This window comes from Ctenopharyngodon idella, chromosome 4 (genome assembly GCF_019924925.1).
Source record: "Ctenopharyngodon idella isolate HZGC_01 chromosome 4, HZGC01, whole genome shotgun sequence".
Taxonomy (NCBI): Eukaryota; Metazoa; Chordata; class Actinopteri; order Cypriniformes; family Xenocyprididae; genus Ctenopharyngodon; species Ctenopharyngodon idella.
Genome location: NC_067223.1, coordinates 17,001,564 through 17,020,503, shown reverse-complemented (window position 1 = coordinate 17,020,503; position 18,940 = coordinate 17,001,564). Strand labels below are relative to the sequence as shown.

At 37.3% G+C, this 18,940-nt stretch overlaps 2 protein-coding genes and 2 non-coding genes across 5 annotated transcripts; all 4 read left to right on the top strand.

Annotated features, from left to right (window-relative positions):
• The first annotated feature begins 263 nt into the window (after positions 1–263).
• mapre3b (microtubule-associated protein, RP/EB family, member 3b) lies at positions 264–9,284 on the top strand. Of its 2 annotated transcripts, none has more exons than XM_051892201.1 (8): positions 264–403; positions 2,841–2,910; positions 3,977–4,104; positions 4,190–4,335; positions 4,417–4,618; positions 6,010–6,158; positions 6,248–6,400; positions 6,516–9,284. In XM_051892201.1, the coding sequence occupies exons 3-8, from the start codon at positions 3,984–3,986 to the stop codon at positions 6,579–6,581; spliced, it is 837 nt and encodes a 278-aa protein (XP_051748161.1). In that variant the 5' UTR covers positions 264–403; positions 2,841–2,910; positions 3,977–3,983; the 3' UTR covers positions 6,582–9,284. The 2 variants fall into 2 exon arrangements, with proteins under 2 accessions (XP_051748161.1, XP_051748162.1); XM_051892202.1 differs by having other exon boundaries at positions 268–403; positions 4,417–4,573.
• Positions 9,285–10,236: 952 nt separating this feature from the next.
• On the top strand, positions 10,237–17,900 carry tmem214 (transmembrane protein 214). The gene is made up of 16 exons (XM_051892198.1): positions 10,237–10,497; positions 11,151–11,338; positions 11,432–11,582; positions 12,640–12,774; positions 13,096–13,178; positions 13,492–13,597; positions 14,015–14,096; positions 14,173–14,274; positions 14,354–14,495; positions 14,596–14,687; positions 14,773–14,821; positions 14,898–15,005; positions 15,162–15,376; positions 15,455–15,623; positions 15,725–15,876; positions 17,119–17,900. The coding sequence occupies exons 1-16, from the start codon at positions 10,359–10,361 to the stop codon at positions 17,243–17,245; spliced, it is 2,040 nt and encodes a 679-aa protein (XP_051748158.1). The 5' UTR covers positions 10,237–10,358; the 3' UTR covers positions 17,246–17,900.
• Positions 17,901–18,121: 221 nt separating this feature from the next.
• Positions 18,122–18,209, top strand: trnay-gua (transfer RNA tyrosine (anticodon GUA)). The gene is given in 2 exon segments: positions 18,122–18,158; positions 18,174–18,209. It is a non-coding gene; the product is annotated as a tRNA-Tyr (tRNA).
• Positions 18,210–18,669: 460 nt separating this feature from the next.
• On the top strand, positions 18,670–18,742 carry trnaa-agc (transfer RNA alanine (anticodon AGC)). The gene has a single exon. It is a non-coding gene; the product is annotated as a tRNA-Ala (tRNA).
• The last annotated feature ends 198 nt before the right edge of the window (positions 18,743–18,940 follow it).

The window sequence follows — 18,940 nt, the reverse complement described above, 5'->3', positions numbered from 1 at the left end:
TAGTTATTTGATTTGAACATTATATTATTTTTTAATATTAAAAAGGAGACAATTATGCATTTGTTTTTGTGTCTTTTCATCATTCCAGCATGAGACTTCAATGTCTAAGTATGAAAATTAAAGTTAATTTATATTCATTAGTACAAATATGCATTATTGTACATGATTATATGTTTCTTCCACTATATATTCATCAGACAAAACAAAAATGTAGATTTTAAAAATGTAGAATCGTACTGCGTATGTTGTGTGTGTACACTTCCGGTTGTGTCAGACCCGCGTGACGCATGCGTGCTGACGGGGAGCGCGTGTTGCGCGCTGCGTTTCCAGAGACGCTGTTAACTGAGAGAGACTGCGCACTGATCCACACTGCTCACACCAGCCGGACAGATTTGCGATAACCGTGAGTAATATACCTGATCTTACAGGAGTGTGAGTGTATGTGAACCATTTGAAGGACTGGACGCTGTACTTTAACCCCGTGAATGAGCGCGCCAGTGTTATATTATAATGAGTGTAAAAGATGCGTCAGTCTGTGAGGCCCTTCAGACGCACACGGCACAAATATGTTTTATTAAGCTTTAATTCTCGTTTAGCGATATTTTTTTGGGTGGACCAACGCAGTATAGGGATTTGTCCCGGTTTAGAGGAGTGTCAGCGGCTACAGGCTCACCGGGGACGCGCACCGGCCCCTGACATCATCACCGGCCCACTGAAACTACTGCGTATTATTATATTATATTATACGCAGGCAGTGTGTCTGTACTATAATGTGTGTTATATATTATATTATATTATTATAGACATACTCAAAAAACAGTGATCTGTCTAGGCAGCATTTTTTAGGCTTTCAATCTACATTTATTTCCAAAAATTAGACAATTTGTTAAATATAAATCATTGTTATGATATTATGTTATGATTTTAGTGCCTAAATAGGAATGCTGGGAAATGATGTTTAAACCGTGAAGAATAAATAAATGCGAACAATAAATATTTATAATGTATGTATTACTGAATGCGAACTATTGACAATAGAGAGATGAAAGTGAAAGCTTTTCTTTTATCTCATTCATTCATTAATCTGGTGATGACATTCATGCTGGTTTGAGCTGAATAAGTTATAAACTCTGAAAGTAAATAACCCGACTCTCAGATCCTCTGTTCCCACGCACGGAAAAGAATGCAGAATATTCATATCAAATGGGCCGAGACATGCCACACGATTCCAGACGCTTTGATAAACCTTTCAAACATGTTGTAAACGCTTATAACAGACACAATCCTCCAGACTGAGGGACAGTCTCTGATACTGAACAATAACCTCATAAACACTGTAAACTCAAGCTCATTCCCACACACACACACACACACACACAAAGCAAAACCTGCAGCGCTCAGCATTACAGTGAGCCGTTCATTCAGACCGACAGAATGAACCGATCAGTAATCACACACACGAGTCTCTGTTTTACAGTCATGAAAAACCTGCAAATAATATAGAGATGAATGTAAGACATCATGCAGTTTCTCTTCTGGCCCAGTGGAGCAGTGGACAAAGATGATCTTGTATTCGTGCATGACAGTGTTTTACACAATCAAATATCTTCTAGAACAAGACGCTGTAAAACCTGCCAGTAACAAGCAGCGAATCAGGATTCACGGCTGTGACAAACTAAAGCTTATTGGCTGGTCAACATAATACTGGATAACACACCCTAACTTCTTGTTTCAATTGAAAACATGTAAACATTGCATCATCATTAACTAAAACTACTGAAAAACTTCATGAAAATTAGAAATGTTGTTTTCGCAACTAACTGTATTAAATTGAAGCACTAAAATTTCAAATGGGAAAAAACACAAACTAAAATAAATTAAACCTAAGAAGAAATATTTAGAGAAATATACAAGAATGACAAAAATGTAAAAAAAAAAAAATATATATATATATATAAAAGGTAATTCAATAATAAGAACTGTAATAGTATATAAAATACTAAAATAACACTGCAATACACAGGAAATAAAACCGCACTAGTCTGGAACGTTTGTGGAGTTTATACATTTTTTCTTTTCAAGCCTAGAAAAATCATAACAAATGTATGAAAAACCCAAGAGTTTTAGAAACATGCAAAGAATATAATTATTTTTGACCAAGAAATCCCTCTTTGTCATGCAAAACAAAAAATTGTTTAAAAAAGTTTTTTTTTTTATTATATAAGTTACACGCACTCTCTCTCACACACTCACACACACGCACACACACACTCACACACTTGCATACACACACTCTCTCTCTCTCACACACGCAGGTTCGTTTAACTGGTGACGGACAGCACAGGAAGTGCAGAGACTTTATCAAACGAGTGATTTCCACTAATTGTTAATCTGTTAGTCTTTCCAGCCAACAAAATATATTCTAAGAACATGTTGCTAATGTTCAGATTAAGATATGAAAACTTTATTTTTCTGAATATTACTTGAACGTTCAAAATGTCGTTTTTAAAGTTTTTCTGGGTTATGTGAACGTTAAGGGAACATTAACATTGTATCATTCTTCAAACATCATGTGAACGTTACTTTTGAATGTTCTCTGAACGTTCTGAAACAAGTAGAAACATTTAAAAAAAAAACATTTCAGATAAAAACGATGTATAAGTAATAATGTTTTTATGCTAACATCTTGAGAACGTTATTAAAGACCCGTAAACATTACTGTAAGAAAGTTTGTTCATAACTTTGAGAGAACCTTGACAGAACGTTCTGAGAACGTCTCCTGATAGCTGTGTAACTGTGGGAAAGTGTTCAGTGTGTTTCTCATTGTGTTTGCTTTGTAGGACGCTGTTCTTTTGGGAGCAGTAACTCAGAGGAGAGCTAGTGTACTACAGTGACATCCACCTACTGACGGTGAGTGTGTGTGTGTGTGTGTGTGTGTGTGTGTGTGGTACGTAGCATTGCCAGGCTGTTAGTGGGTCACCTATTTAAACAGAAAGAGAATGCAATCGTATTTTCTTGCCTAATTTAACCGCAGTGTGTCAAAAGAGTTGATCTTAAACAAGTTTCCTAAAAACTGTGGCATCTGCCATTGGTTGGACAAACAGACAGTCCCGCCCCCAAACTCCATTGGTCGAGTCAGAATGTTTTGAATGTGTCAGTGTTTCACACTCTTCAGGATGTCAACCTACTAATGACTTCTAGAACATGTCAAACTGGGAAGTTGAGCTTTTAAGTATTTTAGAAACAAACAAATCAAAGTGTTTTATTTTGATTGCTTTATTTTAAATTAATTTATTTATCAGAATTGTAAAAAAAAATTTGTGATACAATTTTTATTGAATTTTTTTTTGTAAGTGTTTAATTTGTTTTTTTATTTAAAAATTTATTTATTTATTTTAATGTTACATTATGATTTTATACATTTTCAGTAAGTGTTTTGTTTTGATTTTAATAATTATTTATTTTTATTTTACATTTTTATGATTTAATTATTAGCTTTTCATCGAATCACAAACCCCAGTTTGGGAAACCCAGCTTCAAATCAAGAATGTTTTTCCCCGAAATAATATATTTGGAACGAGATGTTCATAGAGATACTTGATGCTTCAGCACTTTATCAGATGAATGTATGCTGTCATGGATCATAAACATACAGTAATAATGAGCGCACAGCCCTGTGGAATTATGGGTCAATAGTTGGCACAGCTGTAAAATATTGAATCGGCTGGAATTTGCTTTTTGTGAGTCGCTAAACCCTGTAATTTCCTGTAATAAAAAAAGGAAAATTGTGCATGTATTAAAGTTGATTTGTTGCTGTAATCAGTATTTTTGGTCAAAGTTTGTCTGTTTTGGGCAGGTGACCCTCTTTGTGTCCTGTCTGTGGTGATTTTAACGTTCTGTTAACATTACTGGAAGAACGTTGTGAGAACGTTCCCGGCTGTTTGTGTAACGCTGATTTTGTCTGCTTTATCTGTAGTTAGGGGATGGCGGTAAACGTTTACTCCACATCTATGACCATCGAGAACCTGAGCAGACATGACATGCTGGCTTGGGTCAACGACTCGCTGCACCTCAACTACACCAAGATAGAGCAGCTCTGCTCAGGTACGCCATCAGCTCTGAAAGCAGCCGCACATGCTGTCATCATGATTTCCTGTGTTGATTGGTTCTGTTCGGTGATGTTCCTCAGGTGCGGCATACTGTCAGTTCATGGACATGCTGTTTCCCGGCTGTATCCTGCTGAGGAAGGTGAAGTTTCAGGCTAAACTGGAGCACGAATATATCAACAACTTCAAAGTGCTGCAGGCGGCGTTCAAGAGGATGGGCGTGGACAAGGTGAGACAGACGTTTCTGCCAGCCGAACACCGCAGAAAGTCATTTCCGCAGGTCCTTCTTTCATGTAATGTCTGATTTCAGATCATTCCAGTGGAGAAGCTCGTCAAGGGGAAGTTTCAGGACAACTTCGAGTTTGTTCAGTGGTTTAAGAAATTATTTGACGCCAACTACGACGGGAAAGAGTACGACCCTCAGTTGGCAAGACAAGGCCAAGACATCACACCTCCGCCCAACCCAGGTGAAGTCATTTTCCACAAATCCAAGAGCTCCTCCAGAGCGCCAGGTAACCCGCTGCTGCGGAGAAAACACACACACTCCGCACGCGTGTGTCTGTGTGTGCTTCGCTCGCCTGCTCCGAGTGTCCTCTAGAAACCTTTTCAGGCCTGTTTTCAGCCTTGAATTCATTTCGGTTTGATCTTGTGTGTTCTGGCTTTGGATTTCAGCTTCATTCTTTTTATTGATGCTTTTCAACAACAGAGATAAAAATAAAAATCAATAATTAATTTTTAATTTAATTAATATTTTATATATATATATATATATATATATATATATATATATATATATATATATAATAAAATAAAAACAATAAAGAAGGAATGTACTGTATATTTTTTATATTTTATTAACATTTTTATTATATATATATATATATATATATATATATATATATATATGTTAATAAAATACAAAGAATATTTCATTATTTTTATTTGATTTATTTTATTAGAATTTTTGTTCCATATATATATTATTTTATACATTATTTTTAATTTATTATTTTTTTTATTTATTTTATAAGAATTTATGTATATATATATATATAAAAAACAAAGAAGAAAAGTATATACTTTATTATTATTGTATTTATTATATATATATATATATTTCTTTATTATTTTTATTTATTTTATTATTTATATATAATAAACAATAATAATAAAATAAAAACAATAAAGAAGAAATGTATATACTGTATATTCTTTATTATTTTATTTATTTTGTTATTATTTTATTGTTTATATATATTTAATAAAAGATTTATTATTTTACTATATATATATATATATATATATACACCTTTATTATTATTTTATATAATTATAAAAATTATAATAACATAAAAACAATAAAGGAGAAATGTATATATTCTTTATTATTATTTTATTTATTTAATTTTATTTATTTTATTAATCATTTATTTTATTTTAATAATTTTATTATATATTTATACATTTCTTTTATTATTTTTATTATGTATAAACAAAAATAAAAAAGATAAACAAAAATCATAATAAAAAGAAGAAAATTTTGTATGTATATATAAATAATAATTAGTATAAACGCATAAAATACAGAAACAATATTGAGAAGAAAGAGTAAAAAGAAAGAAAGAAAGAAAGAAAGAAAGAACCTTGCGCAAAACAGCGTTGCACCTACGCATACAATCACTACTAACTGGAAGGAAAAGATAATCGGGTTTTTCTTGTGCTCTGTGTTTCTGGGCTTTGAATTTTAAGTGTGTGTGTTCGTCATGCTCCGCCCTCACAGTCACAAATCAATCAGAATAGATTTTGAATTTCCATTGGCTGACGAGTGAACCTCTGCTCTGTGATTGGCTGCTGTGTGAGATGGTGTGTTGTGATTGGTTAACGACTTTGCTTTCATAAATAGGACCCCAACGGACATCACCGACGGCACCAAAAACTATGCCCGCCCCCCCACGTGCCATAAACTCCACCCCCTCAACTGGAATAAGGCGGAACATCCCGATGTCACGTAACGGAGGCGGCGATGCCGAGATCATGGAGCTCAATCAGCAGGTAATCATATCTAAACAAATAAATAAACAAAATGCAGTGTATAAGTTGTTCATTAAATAGCAGATAAAAGTCTGTCTGTTCGCCTGCAGCTGCTGGATCTGAAATTGACAGTCAATGGTTTGGAGAAAGAGAGAGATTTTTACTTCAGCAAACTCAGAGACATTGAGCTGGTGTGTCAAGAGCACGAGGGCAACACGAACCCCGTCCTCGGCAAAGTCATGGAGGTCCTGTACGCCACAGAGGTGAACGACAAATTATGACTTTATGACATCAGATTTATGAAGTATTGTGTATTTTTAACACATAAAGTCATACTGGTCCCAAAAGTAGTGTTTATTCATATTGGGGGTTTTTCAGGATGGTTTTGCGCCTCCAGAGGACGATGAGATTGATGAACAGCCACGAGACCAGGATGAATACTGATCCCGCACTGCAGTCCCGTCTGTCTCTCACTTCATCCTTCCTCCATGCCGTCTCTCCTTTTGTCTCTCCCTCTTTGACACTCCATCCCCCACCAGCAGACACCAGGGGCGTGCTGTGATAGGCTAATAGACTGGGTAGGGGCGTGTCTATGCTAATGAGATGTGAATTTATGCAGTGACGCTGATGTTTTATTGGCTGTGGGTTTTAATTAAGAGTCCAGATGACTCGAGCACTGAACCTGAAACTGCATGATGATGCAGTGACACAGTCACACACACACACACACACACACACACTGAACTTTTGCAGTGCTGATGTAGCCGACACACACAGCCAAGGTTATTGACTAACAGTTTTTTATTTGGACTCCAATCATCTAATTTATTAGAGAGTTTGATGCTGATGTCATTTATATATATATTTATATATATATATCTCTTTAGAAGGGTTTTTAGTTGCAACGAATGAAGTGGACAGTGTACGGAAACCGATGGAAGCTTGTTTCCACCACGGAATAAAAAAATAAATAGGTAATTTATTCTAGAATTCAGAATTGCAAGGTGATAACTCGCAGTTGCAAGAAAATATTTTTTTATTCTGTGGCAAATAAACAAAAAAATACTATGGAAGCTTGTGTTTCTGCCATTGAATAAAAAAATAAAGGAATTTTTTTTATCTCACAATACAAATTTTTTTCCCCCCCTTGTAATAACGAGTTATTTTCTCACAATTCTTAGTTTATAACCTACAATTCTACGATTTTTTTGTCTCAGAATTGCAAGAAAAAAGTCAGAATTGTGAAATATAAACTTGGAATTGTGAGATATAAACTCTATTGCGAGAAAAAAAACAGAATTGCAGAACATAGACTCGCTATTATCAGAGAAAGTCATTATTGTGAAATATAAATATGCTATTGCAAGAAAAAAGTCAGAATTTCAAATATAAACTCGCTATTGTGAAAAAAATCAGAATTGCAAAATATAAACTTGCTATTATGAGAAAAAAGTTAGAAATGCCAAATATAAAAAATATAAAAAAAATAGAATTGCGAAATATAAACTTGAAATTGCGAAATATAAACTGACTTTTTTAAGTGGAAAAAGTCAGAATTGTGAAATTTAATTTCGCTATTACAAGAAAAAAGTCAGAATTTCCTAAATATAAACTTGGTATTGTGAAAAAAATAAAATAAAATTGTGAAACTCGCTTATTGCGAAAAAAAATCTGAATCACAAAATATAAACTCGCTATTGCGAAGAAAAAGTCAGAATTGCTAAATATAAGCTCAAAATTGCAAGATGTAAACACTTTTTTGAGTGAAAAACTCAGAATTGTGAAATTTAATTTCGCTATTATGAGAAAAAAGTCAGAATTTGCAAAATATAAACTCTGTATTGTGAGAGAATTTTTTGAAATTGTGAGTTATAAATTGTAAGAAATAAAGTCAGAATTTTAGGATACAAAAAGTATCAATTACCATTTTATTTCTCATCCCCTGGCGGAAACAAGTTTCCATAGAAACCTTCACTGATGAAATCCCAGAAACCCAGATAAACCGCAGACTGAATCCTTACGAGCTCATCATCAACACTCGTGTTCCTGATCTTCTTGTGCCTCTGCTGCAGATAATGATGCGTTCACAATCAGACCAGGATCATGTGTTGAGAAAGTAAATGGAGTCTTATGTTGACTTGACAGTTTTCACACTCGCTACAACACATTTCTCAATGCTTAAGTCACTTTTTCAAAAACTCTTCCCAGCTCCAGCTTTGGCACAGCAGTTAATTTGCACTAAAACCACCAAAACAAGTCATTCTTCCAGAACACTAGCGAAGGTTTCACCCAACAAACACTATAAAACACTAACAACAGCATTACACAATGATTGCTTGTGTAACATTTCTTTACAAAACTAGAATGACACTCTTTACTGTTTATAATTCACTGCAGTTTGTTACATAGTTCATGTTTACATTACAGTACAAAATTATTCATAAATTTCCACCCGTGTAGGAGTTCAGACACATCTGATTGTTTCAATAGCATTTCATTTTTTAGATTTGGAATATAATTCTGTGTGAATGAAGCAAATTTCTGTCTTATTCAGTTTTGTATTATGTTAGGTTTTGAACTTAAATTGAACAGTTTTGCAAATTGGCCTGTATATTACATAGTTTTGCTGATGTTTGTGTCCGAGTGAGAAATGTGTTCATGTAATCTGACAGATGTCGTCATTGAATGCATTTCGTGCCAAAGCAAAGATAAATAATCCCCAGTTTTGCTCATATAGAGTTTTGAAAAAGTGAGAAATGTGTCCTAGCGATTGTAAAAAGCTGTAATGAGTGTGTTTTTCTCAGTAATTGCTGATAAATCATTATTAATATTGCAGGTGTGAGAGTTTTATTTATTTATGAAGGAAACCGTGAAACGGCATCAACTAACACTAATGAAAACAGACTTCACCATTAATAATAATGGTTAACTGACTGACAATATGGAACAGAGATTTCTAGCTGCTATATTTTAATTGAACATTTCATTCTCTGTCTTTATTTTATTGCACTGATATCACAGGTTGATTTTGATTGACAGGACCTGTGTCATTGACCCTTTCACCCCTGCTGTCACGGCAACCGTTTGCAAACATGCATCCATTTGGAGTTTTACTATGTAAAATAAAAATGTGTGCGGGGAATGATGGACGCGTCTTCACTGGTTTATTCACACTATACTGCTGCTTTTCAATCCACTGTTGCAATTGATTGACATATAATAATAATAATAAAGAGCATCTGCTATAATGCAATACATGAATCACACAGAATATAAATAATGTTTATGATGATTGAAAAGGTCAAAATGATGGACTTGAGTTTTGATGTGTAGTTTCACTTTATTGAAGGAAAATAAAATGTAAAAATTGAGCTTAATGAAGGTTTTTGAATGTTAAGATGAAGTGACCTGGAAATATAATGCAAAATAAAATATTTTTATTTGCTAATTTTCATTTGTTAAAATTAAATTCAGTTAAGATTAAATAAAAAGAATACTTCGACATCTTTAAATAATTTTGTGGGAAATATATATATATATATATATGTGTGTGTGTGTGTGTGTATGTGTATATATATATATATATATATATATATATATATACACAAAATGTTTCACATACCATACTTTTAACGAATTCTAAAACATTATAAAGCATGTGTAATATTTTTAACATCAAGTACTATATATATATATATATATATGATAAACGATAACGTTCATAACAAACACAAATGCATATTCAAAAGTATACATGCGCAGGAGCGACAACAAAGAACAACTTCAAACGCAGCATCGCTTTCCCAAGGAGTCACGTGCTGCTCAGCGGCGCTTCCGATTGGTTTGCTCTGCGGGCGTTTAGCCGGCGTGCTAGCAGGTTTACTGGAATATCAAGATTATTACATTAACACACAACATATTTCTAAACTTATACATAACGATACAAAATACGTACTACATGTCAGTTATGCTTAGTGTGTTTTCATGTAATAATATACAACACAGACAGCTCTAGTAGCAAATTTAGCCTCGAGCCTTATTGGAATGGTCTAAAATAAACTTACTATTAGTTACTCTCGGTTGGCCGGAAGAGCCCGGAGTGCACGCGCTGGAATAGGAAGCAGTTCCGCTCAGCAATCAGACGTGGCATAAGAACCGTTGGTTTGATTCGATCAACACTGTTGATTATTAATTATCATTTATTTCGTTTAGATCGAGATTATGGCCTCTGGTGTGGGCAAATGGGAGGTGGTGAAGAAAGGAAAGAAACAGAATAACAGCTCCGGAGGAAAAACTCAGGACAAGAAATCAGCCAGGAAAGCGCTGAGAGAGGCCAACATGAGCCACACTGACACCAACCGTAAGAAATACTCACAAATACAGCAGAAAGACGTGCGGATGGTTCCTCACAGGACACAAGCCTGTCACTTCTGTTTATTAGCGATATTTCTACACGTAAACAAAGAAATGCCATCGTGATACACATTAGATATCATGGACTTTAGTTTCTAGACATCGATCGTGATTTTCTTCGAAGCATCTTGAAGGAAACGCCATTACACATGCATAAGATACTCAATTATTTGTCAACGTATTACCATCTGGTAACACCAAACTACTGAATGTCAGTCAGTCGGTTGGAAGCACGTGATTGTCAGATAAACACGAGCAGATTACAGTTAAACTGATCTGAGGAGATTAAACGAAGATTCAAAACCAAACAAAATCAAACTCTCAGATATTCAGACTGTAAACAGAGAAACAACATTACAGAAAACTGACAATGTCCCACTAATACTGATTATTAGTTTATTATATATATATATATATATATATATATATATATATGAGTGTGTGTGACTATAATATCTGAATGATACTAAAATGACGGTGATCAGGATGTGTGTGTGTGTGTGTGGAGTAAGAGTTGCTCAATGTGTGTGACAGGGCATCAGCTCTGAGGCTATAAGCCTCCTCTCTCTCATGTAAGCGTTTCTCCGTGTGTGTTTGCAGACGTGGTGTCCGAGACCATATTTGACGGTTTTGAGAAGATGTTGAAGAAGCAGAACAAGGAGCAGGTTCCTCCTCCAGTCGAAACGCAGCAGAAGAAGCCCAACGCAGGGAAACAGACCAAGAAACTCCCCACCAACGGCAGCTCCAAACCCACACACTACAAGACGCTGGAGGAGGCCGTCAAAGCCGTGAGTACAAGCACATACATCACATGTTAGGAGCTCGAGACTTGCCAAGTAACAGCGCTGACCAATCGCTGTGTCCGTCTGTGCGTCTCTCAGCTGGACGTGGTGGAGCTGAAGCAGCAGCTGGAGAAAAGTCAAAGCCTGTTTCCTGAGAATCCGTCCGTCTGGGTGAAGGATCTCGCCGGATACCTGAACTACAAACTGCCAGCTCCAGACACTGATCCCACGCTCAGCAGCTACGGACACGGTGTGTGTGTGTGTGTGTGTGTGTGTGTGTGTGTGTGTGGAAATCACAATATGACCATCCTGAAAAAATGTCATGATTCCCACAAGAATATGACTGACATAAATGTTTCTTGAGCAGCAAATCATCATATTAGAATGATTTCTGAAGGATCATGTGACACTGAAGACTGAAAATTCAGCTTTGATCGCAGGAATAAATTACACTTTACTATATATTCACATAGAAAACAGCTGATTTACATTGGAATAATATTTCACAATTTTTACTGTATTTTTGATCAAATAAATGCAGCTTTAGTGAGCAGAAGAGACTTCACCCTGCTTCCCTCGACAAAAAACAATGGGATACAATAAGAGAAGAGATGCATTCAAAACAATTAAAAATAAAATAATATAAAATTAATACTAATATTCAAGTAAAAGCTACCTCGAAAAAATTAGTTTTAATGCTAAGGTATTTAATAAACACTGACTGAAAATATGATTCTTACACATTTTGCAACACGTGTCGTATATTCCGAGTGTTCTGGCGGTATATGAATGGGGTTTGGTGAAAAACAAACCGAAATTTAATGTATTATTTAATGAAAATCCTGCTGTTGGTCGACTGCGCGTTTACAACATGAAATACAACCCATGTACCTTCTTCTCTCAGGTGAATATATCTGTCGTGTTCGCTTTTAACAGGAAGTGTGGAGATATTTTTTGGGGATTTCTAGGCTTTGTATTTTGTCACGTTTTTATTAATCTTGTTTTAAACGTCACATCCTTTGGATTTTCCAAAAGTCCTTCACATAAAAATCCGACTACAGGTTTTTTTTTTTTTTTTTATAGATAACCTAGGAAGGTCTTGTTTTTAAGTTTCATCACAAGCTGTTCAAGAATTGGCACAAAAAAACAAAAAAACAATTAATACATGAAAATTCTTACATACAGCCCCTTTAAATAAAAATAAATAAATAAATAAAAATGGACCAAATCCAGCGTCACCATATGAGTGTCACAAGACTCCAGCGTGTCCTGTGTTTTCACATCTAATGTTGTGTTTCTCTGTTTAGATTACCCATACTGCCTTGCTGGTAAGGAGCTGAAGGGCATTATTAAAAACCTGCTGGGCAAATGTTCAGACACACTGCCCGAGTTCTTCGACCACTGCGTGTTTACCATGCTACGAGAACAGGACCGGCAGCCAAGTAAGTTGAGTCACATGTATTTACACAGCACTCTCTGATTGGTTGTTCGTTTGGACATTTGTTCCCTGATTTCCATGCGTGTCGTCTCTCTCAGTTGCTGTGTTGTGTATTAGATGTGTGTCTGTTAAAGGAATAATTCACTCAAAATGACTATTCTGTCTTCATTTACTCTCCCTCTCGGCCTTTAATAATCATGACAGGGCTAGTATTTAATGCACTAAAAGGTTCAACCCGAATTTTTTAGAGAAAACGTGAGATTTTTTTGCCAGTGTTTTTCATTTGCTCTTGGCATCATCGTTTGTTTTTCTGCTGCTTCGCCAGGTGAATCTCTGCATGGCTACAGGATGTGCATTCAGGCTCTCATGCAGGACAAACCCAAAATCGCCACGCTGAACCTCGCCGACGTGAGTCAAACTCTTTATGAACCACGTTTAGGGGTGCATGTGACACTCATGCACCCCTAATAACATCTGATACATGTTGTTTTAGTATCACTGAGATGATAGTTATTGTTAATATTTTGAATTCAATATCACGGTAACACTTTACAATAAGATTCTATTTGTTAACAGTAGTGAAATGACAAAAGCACACAACTAAATGACTAAAAATGAAACTAAAATGAACTAAAAATAAAGGCTAATTCATAAAATAGCACTGTTTGAAGCAATGAACGTGTTGTTATAGTTGTGTGACCTCTGTGTGACCTCTCCACAGCACCTGGAGCTGCTGCGCTCCCATCAGAACCGGCCGGTCAAGTGTCTGACCATCATGTGGGCGCTGGGACAGGCGGGATTCTACGACCTCAGCCAGGGCATCAGAGGTGAGCGCCCATGAATACAGGTCAAAGGACCAGAGAGATGTTGGGAAATATCACAGTCTGCTGATGTGTGTAACTGAACCTCCGGCTCTCTTGAGACTGAACATGACCAGCGAGACTGAAATGAATGAACTTTATGCCGCTTTTCCTCATGATGAGTGAGTCTTGCGAGTAAAAAAACGTCTGGTAGAGCTTAAAAGTTCACCAACTCAATTCAAACATCTAAACGTCCTAAATGTCTCTGTCCGTTAAACCTTTGACAAGTACGATCACACTGATTCAGATCTGAGATCTGAGCCAGAGAGAGTTCAAAATACTGATTCATCCAGTAATGAACCAAGCGAAGTCTTTATGAGTGAGTCATTGAATCAGAAAAAGATAATTCCATTGAAAGACCTGTTTGTTGTTTTTGTCCTGTAGTTTGGTTGGGTATTATGCTTCCTGTTCTCGGGATGAAAGCGCTCTCTGCGTACGCCATCGCTTATCTGGAGCGACTCCTGACGTAAGTCTTGACCAGATCTTTACATTGACTCTGGACTGTCTGAACAGAAGCTCAGGGATTTGTGTCCATGTTTCAGGCTGCATGCCAACCTGACCAAAGGTTTCGGGATCATGGGGCCGAAGGAGTTCTTCCCGCTGCTGGACTTTGCTTACATGCCCAAAAATGCCCTGTCACAGAGGTAAGGCTCACACTGAGACGCACAGGTGATCAGGCGGCCGCTGAGGCGCACTGATTGACGTCTGCTGGTTGTTTTTCAGTCTGCAGGAGCAGTTGTGTCGGCTGTATCCGCGGCTGAAGGTTCTTGCGTTCGGAGCGAAACCCGAATCAACGCTGCACACGTATTTCCCATCATTCCTGTCACGAGCGACGCCGAACTGCCCTGATGCCATGAAGAAAGAGGTGGGACACACACACTGATTAGAGCTTTATAAATCCGTTTCATTTTTTTCCACACATTCCGTTTTATGATGAACTGGTGTATGTTTGTTTTGGTCTGTAGCTCCTCAGAAGCCTGACGGAGTGTCTGACCGTCGACGGCCAGAGTTTGAGCGTTTGGAGGCAGTTATACACCAAACACCTGCCACAGTCCAGGTGACCTGCATCAGTGCTCATTAAAACACATCAAGAGGTTTTAATTGAACTTTTAATTTAATGCTTTCTTTCTTCCTCTGTTCAGTCTGCTGTTAAATCACCTGCTGAAGTCGTGGAACACACTTCCTCCGAAGGTAAGAGCGCGTCACACACACAGAGACCTGTCATCTCGTGATCCTCGCTGTCCTGACGTCACGCGTTATCGTTTAGTTGCAGAAAAACCTTCAGGACACCATCCAGTCCTTCAGAGTGACCAATGATGAGCTGCAGACCAGCACCAACACACAGGACATTCATCACTGCAACACGCTCTGCCAGGTAAGACACACACACACACACACACACACACACACACACACACTGGGAAATCTGCAGAATTATATGATGAATGTTGAAATGAACAGTTAACAGAAATGTTTTTAATAGCTGTAGTTTAAGTTGCATTTTGATATGGTGGCGCCCTCTACCCATCAGTCTCTGCAGCTGAAGATGCACGGTCAGGGTTTCCCGTGGTGGCGCGTGTTGATGATGGCGTTGGTGTTCGTGGCGGGCTTCATCGCGCATGACGTCAGGTCAAAGGGGTCGTTCGCAGACTCCACCACAGCGCTGTACCTGGAGAGGTCAGGGGTCACCGCCGTATCCCAGCAGGCCTGGATCAAAGTGTCGCATTACGGCCAACAGGGCGTCAGGTCAGGAAATGCGCCAAGCATGCGCTGAACGTGCTGGGTGTTAGGTCACATGACTCATGAGTGTTCGTATGCTTGCAGCTGGTTGGCCGAGAACACGCCGTATTATTACTCGCGCGCCGTGGAGGCCGTCGGGCCGCTGCTGGAGGACGGGCGGGACAAGGTGAAGGTGGCGGCCATCTTCATCGCACAGAAAAGCTCTGAAGTTTTACTGTGGCTGCAGGAGAACGTGCCGCGGCTGATAGAATGGGTGAGTGTTACATGCTTGCTTTCTCTGATGGTTTCTGTAGACATTAATTGCAAAAATTTGATGTTATCTGACGTTAATGTGTGTGCTCGTTCTTCTCTCAGGTCTATGCGAACACTCCAGAGAGCGTGTTTCAGTTCATCGAGTATGTGAAGCAGCTCCTGCTGTACATCCATGAGCGCTTCATCATCCCGTCACTGCAGTATCTGTCCACAGCACTGCAACACGCCTGGAAGAACCTACAGGAGTCCTGCAAGTCAGTCCTCAACACTGAACACACACTGAGGACCTGTTATGGGTCTTGATGTTGTTTTTGGGCTCTACTAGAATAGGATTTCATGCTTGACTGTTCATTATTTTCCTCATATCCTCCATTGTTCAGCTCCTCTCTTTCCAGTCTGTCACTAACGCTCTGTTGTCTCTATGAAGCCTCTTTATTCTGCGTATGAATTATTTAAATGAGGAATATTGTGAAGAAAACTCAAGACTACAATGGAGGAGTTTCAGGGAGTTCAGAAACACTGACACTGATATAGAGAGGAACAGTTACTCTTTAAAGAGGTCCATCCGAAGGTCTCTTTGTCCCCCATATATATATATATATATATATATATAATAAAATCTCACAAATTTATCAATTACATTTTTTTTTTTTTTTTTTTTTTAATTATTTATATTTTTATTCATTTATATTATTTTATTATTTATTGTTTTATTTTTATTTATTTTTATATTTAGGGCTGTCAAGCATTAAAATTGAATTAATTACACAATGTGGCAATTAATTAATTAATCGCAAATTAATCGCACATCAAATTTGGCTGAGAAATTCCCCCTAAAAGATCATGTGTTAAATGAGAAAAGCATCAAATAGACAAATTTTCATTTTTGAAACCATATCTTTAAGTTTTTCATTAATTTGGAAATTGGATTTTTATTTTATTTTATGAAATGAGACTCTAAATAAGAAACTGCCAGTAGGTGGCAGTAAATGTCTTCATAAGTCATTGAGTCATTTATTTGATTCATTCAAACTGCTGATTCATTGTTCACCCGATTGATTCTTTCAAAATGCGGATTTATTCAGAAACAAAACACCGCTGTGGCTTTATAGGTAATATTTTTGTTGGCAAAATTGAGCAAAAACAGACAATATTGTGTCTTAAATAACAAAATAACTTATTCATTGAACTGTTGTATAAAATCAAAATCACATTTGCACTCGCGTTATTCAGGACAAAAGCAGCACTCGTGTGATATTTCTCAAATGTCACATGATATAAATTTGAGACAATTTAGGGACACACACATATATATATATAACACTGTTTCTGCTGCTACACCTTTAGAACTTCCATATGCAAATAACCTCTGTTATGATTGGCTAACATTCTCGCATGTGAATTAACAATGGCTCTGTGAATCTCTGAATATGTGTTGGTGTAAATGTGGGCGGTCATATGTTAATGAGTTTTGCGGTGTGTTTGTGTGTCTGTAGTGGCGAGGTTTCGCTGCACTGCTTACAGAATCACGTGAGGTCCTTCACCAACAGCACCTGGATTTACCTGCAGGACGCCACGTCTGCCATCAAGAGCCGAGCGCAGGAGCTGCTGTCACGAGCGTGATGCACACATTTTTAAACAGACGTTTCTTCTTCACCTCCTTTTTTTGCTTTTTTGTCAATTTGCATGAGATTTTATATCTGTTGTACTGACAGTTCTGTCTTTTATGCAGATGTTTTTCATGGTGTTTATTTTACACAAAGTTGCCAATCCAGACTGAGTTGAAAAGAGGCTGTTTTTTTTTTTTTTTTTCCCACACACACACACACACACACACACACAGAGCCCTCATAGTTAGCTGTGTTGGGTGTGTGTTGCAAACCGGCCTCTTGTTCAGAATGAAATCTGCGTGTGAGGAAGGTCAGAGAAGACGGATCACTAATGACTACTGCTGCTGGCTGAGCTCTTTACTTGAACACTGAATATTAATGTGACGCCCCTCTGTGTGATTGACTTGGATGTTTTACTGTTTGTTTCTTTCCCACTTGAAGCAACAACAGCGTCAACGACTGAACCTCATGTGGTAGATTTCAAAGCCAACTCGTACCTTCTGCTTTTAGCCTGTCTGGGGTTTGCCGGAGGTTCAGTTCTGTTTCAGAGTAACACAGATTGTATTTCAATAAAACGTTCTATCATTTGAACCCGGTGTGTGTCCTGTAAGATGAGCTGATTTGTTACTTTGTAAATGATTTATAAATAAATAAACCAATGCTGTTCAGTTCTGCTCACTCCGTCTGTTTTGTTTCAAATTTCATTGTGATGGAACCCAAAGGCTTCTGTTTAAATGTATAATTTGTATAAGAAAATATGGAAGCATTAAATTAACATAAACACCACCTTTATTTGTGGATTTATATAAATATGAAGGTCTTGAGTAGCTGAACAGTTGTAGTTATTGCGTACACTTATAGCTGATACTATTCACCGGTTGTCTTATCCCCTTCGATAGCTCAGTTGGTAGAGCGGAGGACTGTAGCGGTGATTCACTGATATCCTTAGGTCGCTGGTTCGAATCCGGCTCGAAGGAGTGACTTTTTTTTTAGTAATATTTTTCATGGGCTGGGACAATAAATCATTGAATCGCGAATTTAGAAACAGCCGTACTCTGCTTGCTTCCAATTCCTTACACACACCACCTGAACCTTCTATAAAATAATCATTCGTTAAATTTGAATAGGTTGAAGCGAATTACAAGGGTGTTTGCAGTGGGCTGTTTACATTAATCTCGCGTCATAAAAGCATTCTGAGGTGCAAGTGCATAGCGCTCTCTACTGCATTTGAGCGTGCGGTTAAAAACTAGCCTAGAGCGCCATCTGCTGTTAAAAACTAAGCTCAGAATCGATTCAAGAGAGAATCGCGATGCATTCGGAAAATCTCAGAATCGATTCACGAATCGAGATGAATCGATTTATTGTCCCAGGCGTCATTTTTCATAAATTTCACAAACTTCATTTAGTAAGTGTTCTATAGCGACCGTTGCCGCAGGTGGGGGATTAGCTCAAATGGTAGAGCGCTCGCTTAGCATGCGAGAGGTAGCGGGATCGATGCCCGCATCCTCCAAGTTTTGTTGTTGTTGTCCTAATTACGATTAACCAAAGCACGATTTTTTAATGTGGCAGAAATAGGCTTCCATATTAAACGAGCATTAAACTAAAATAAATGTAAGATTTTCTAGTATTGTTTTTTATGGTTTACACGCACTTTTCTATATAAATGACATGTCAGTGTTCACACGCCTTTTCCGGTTTACTTTGTCCT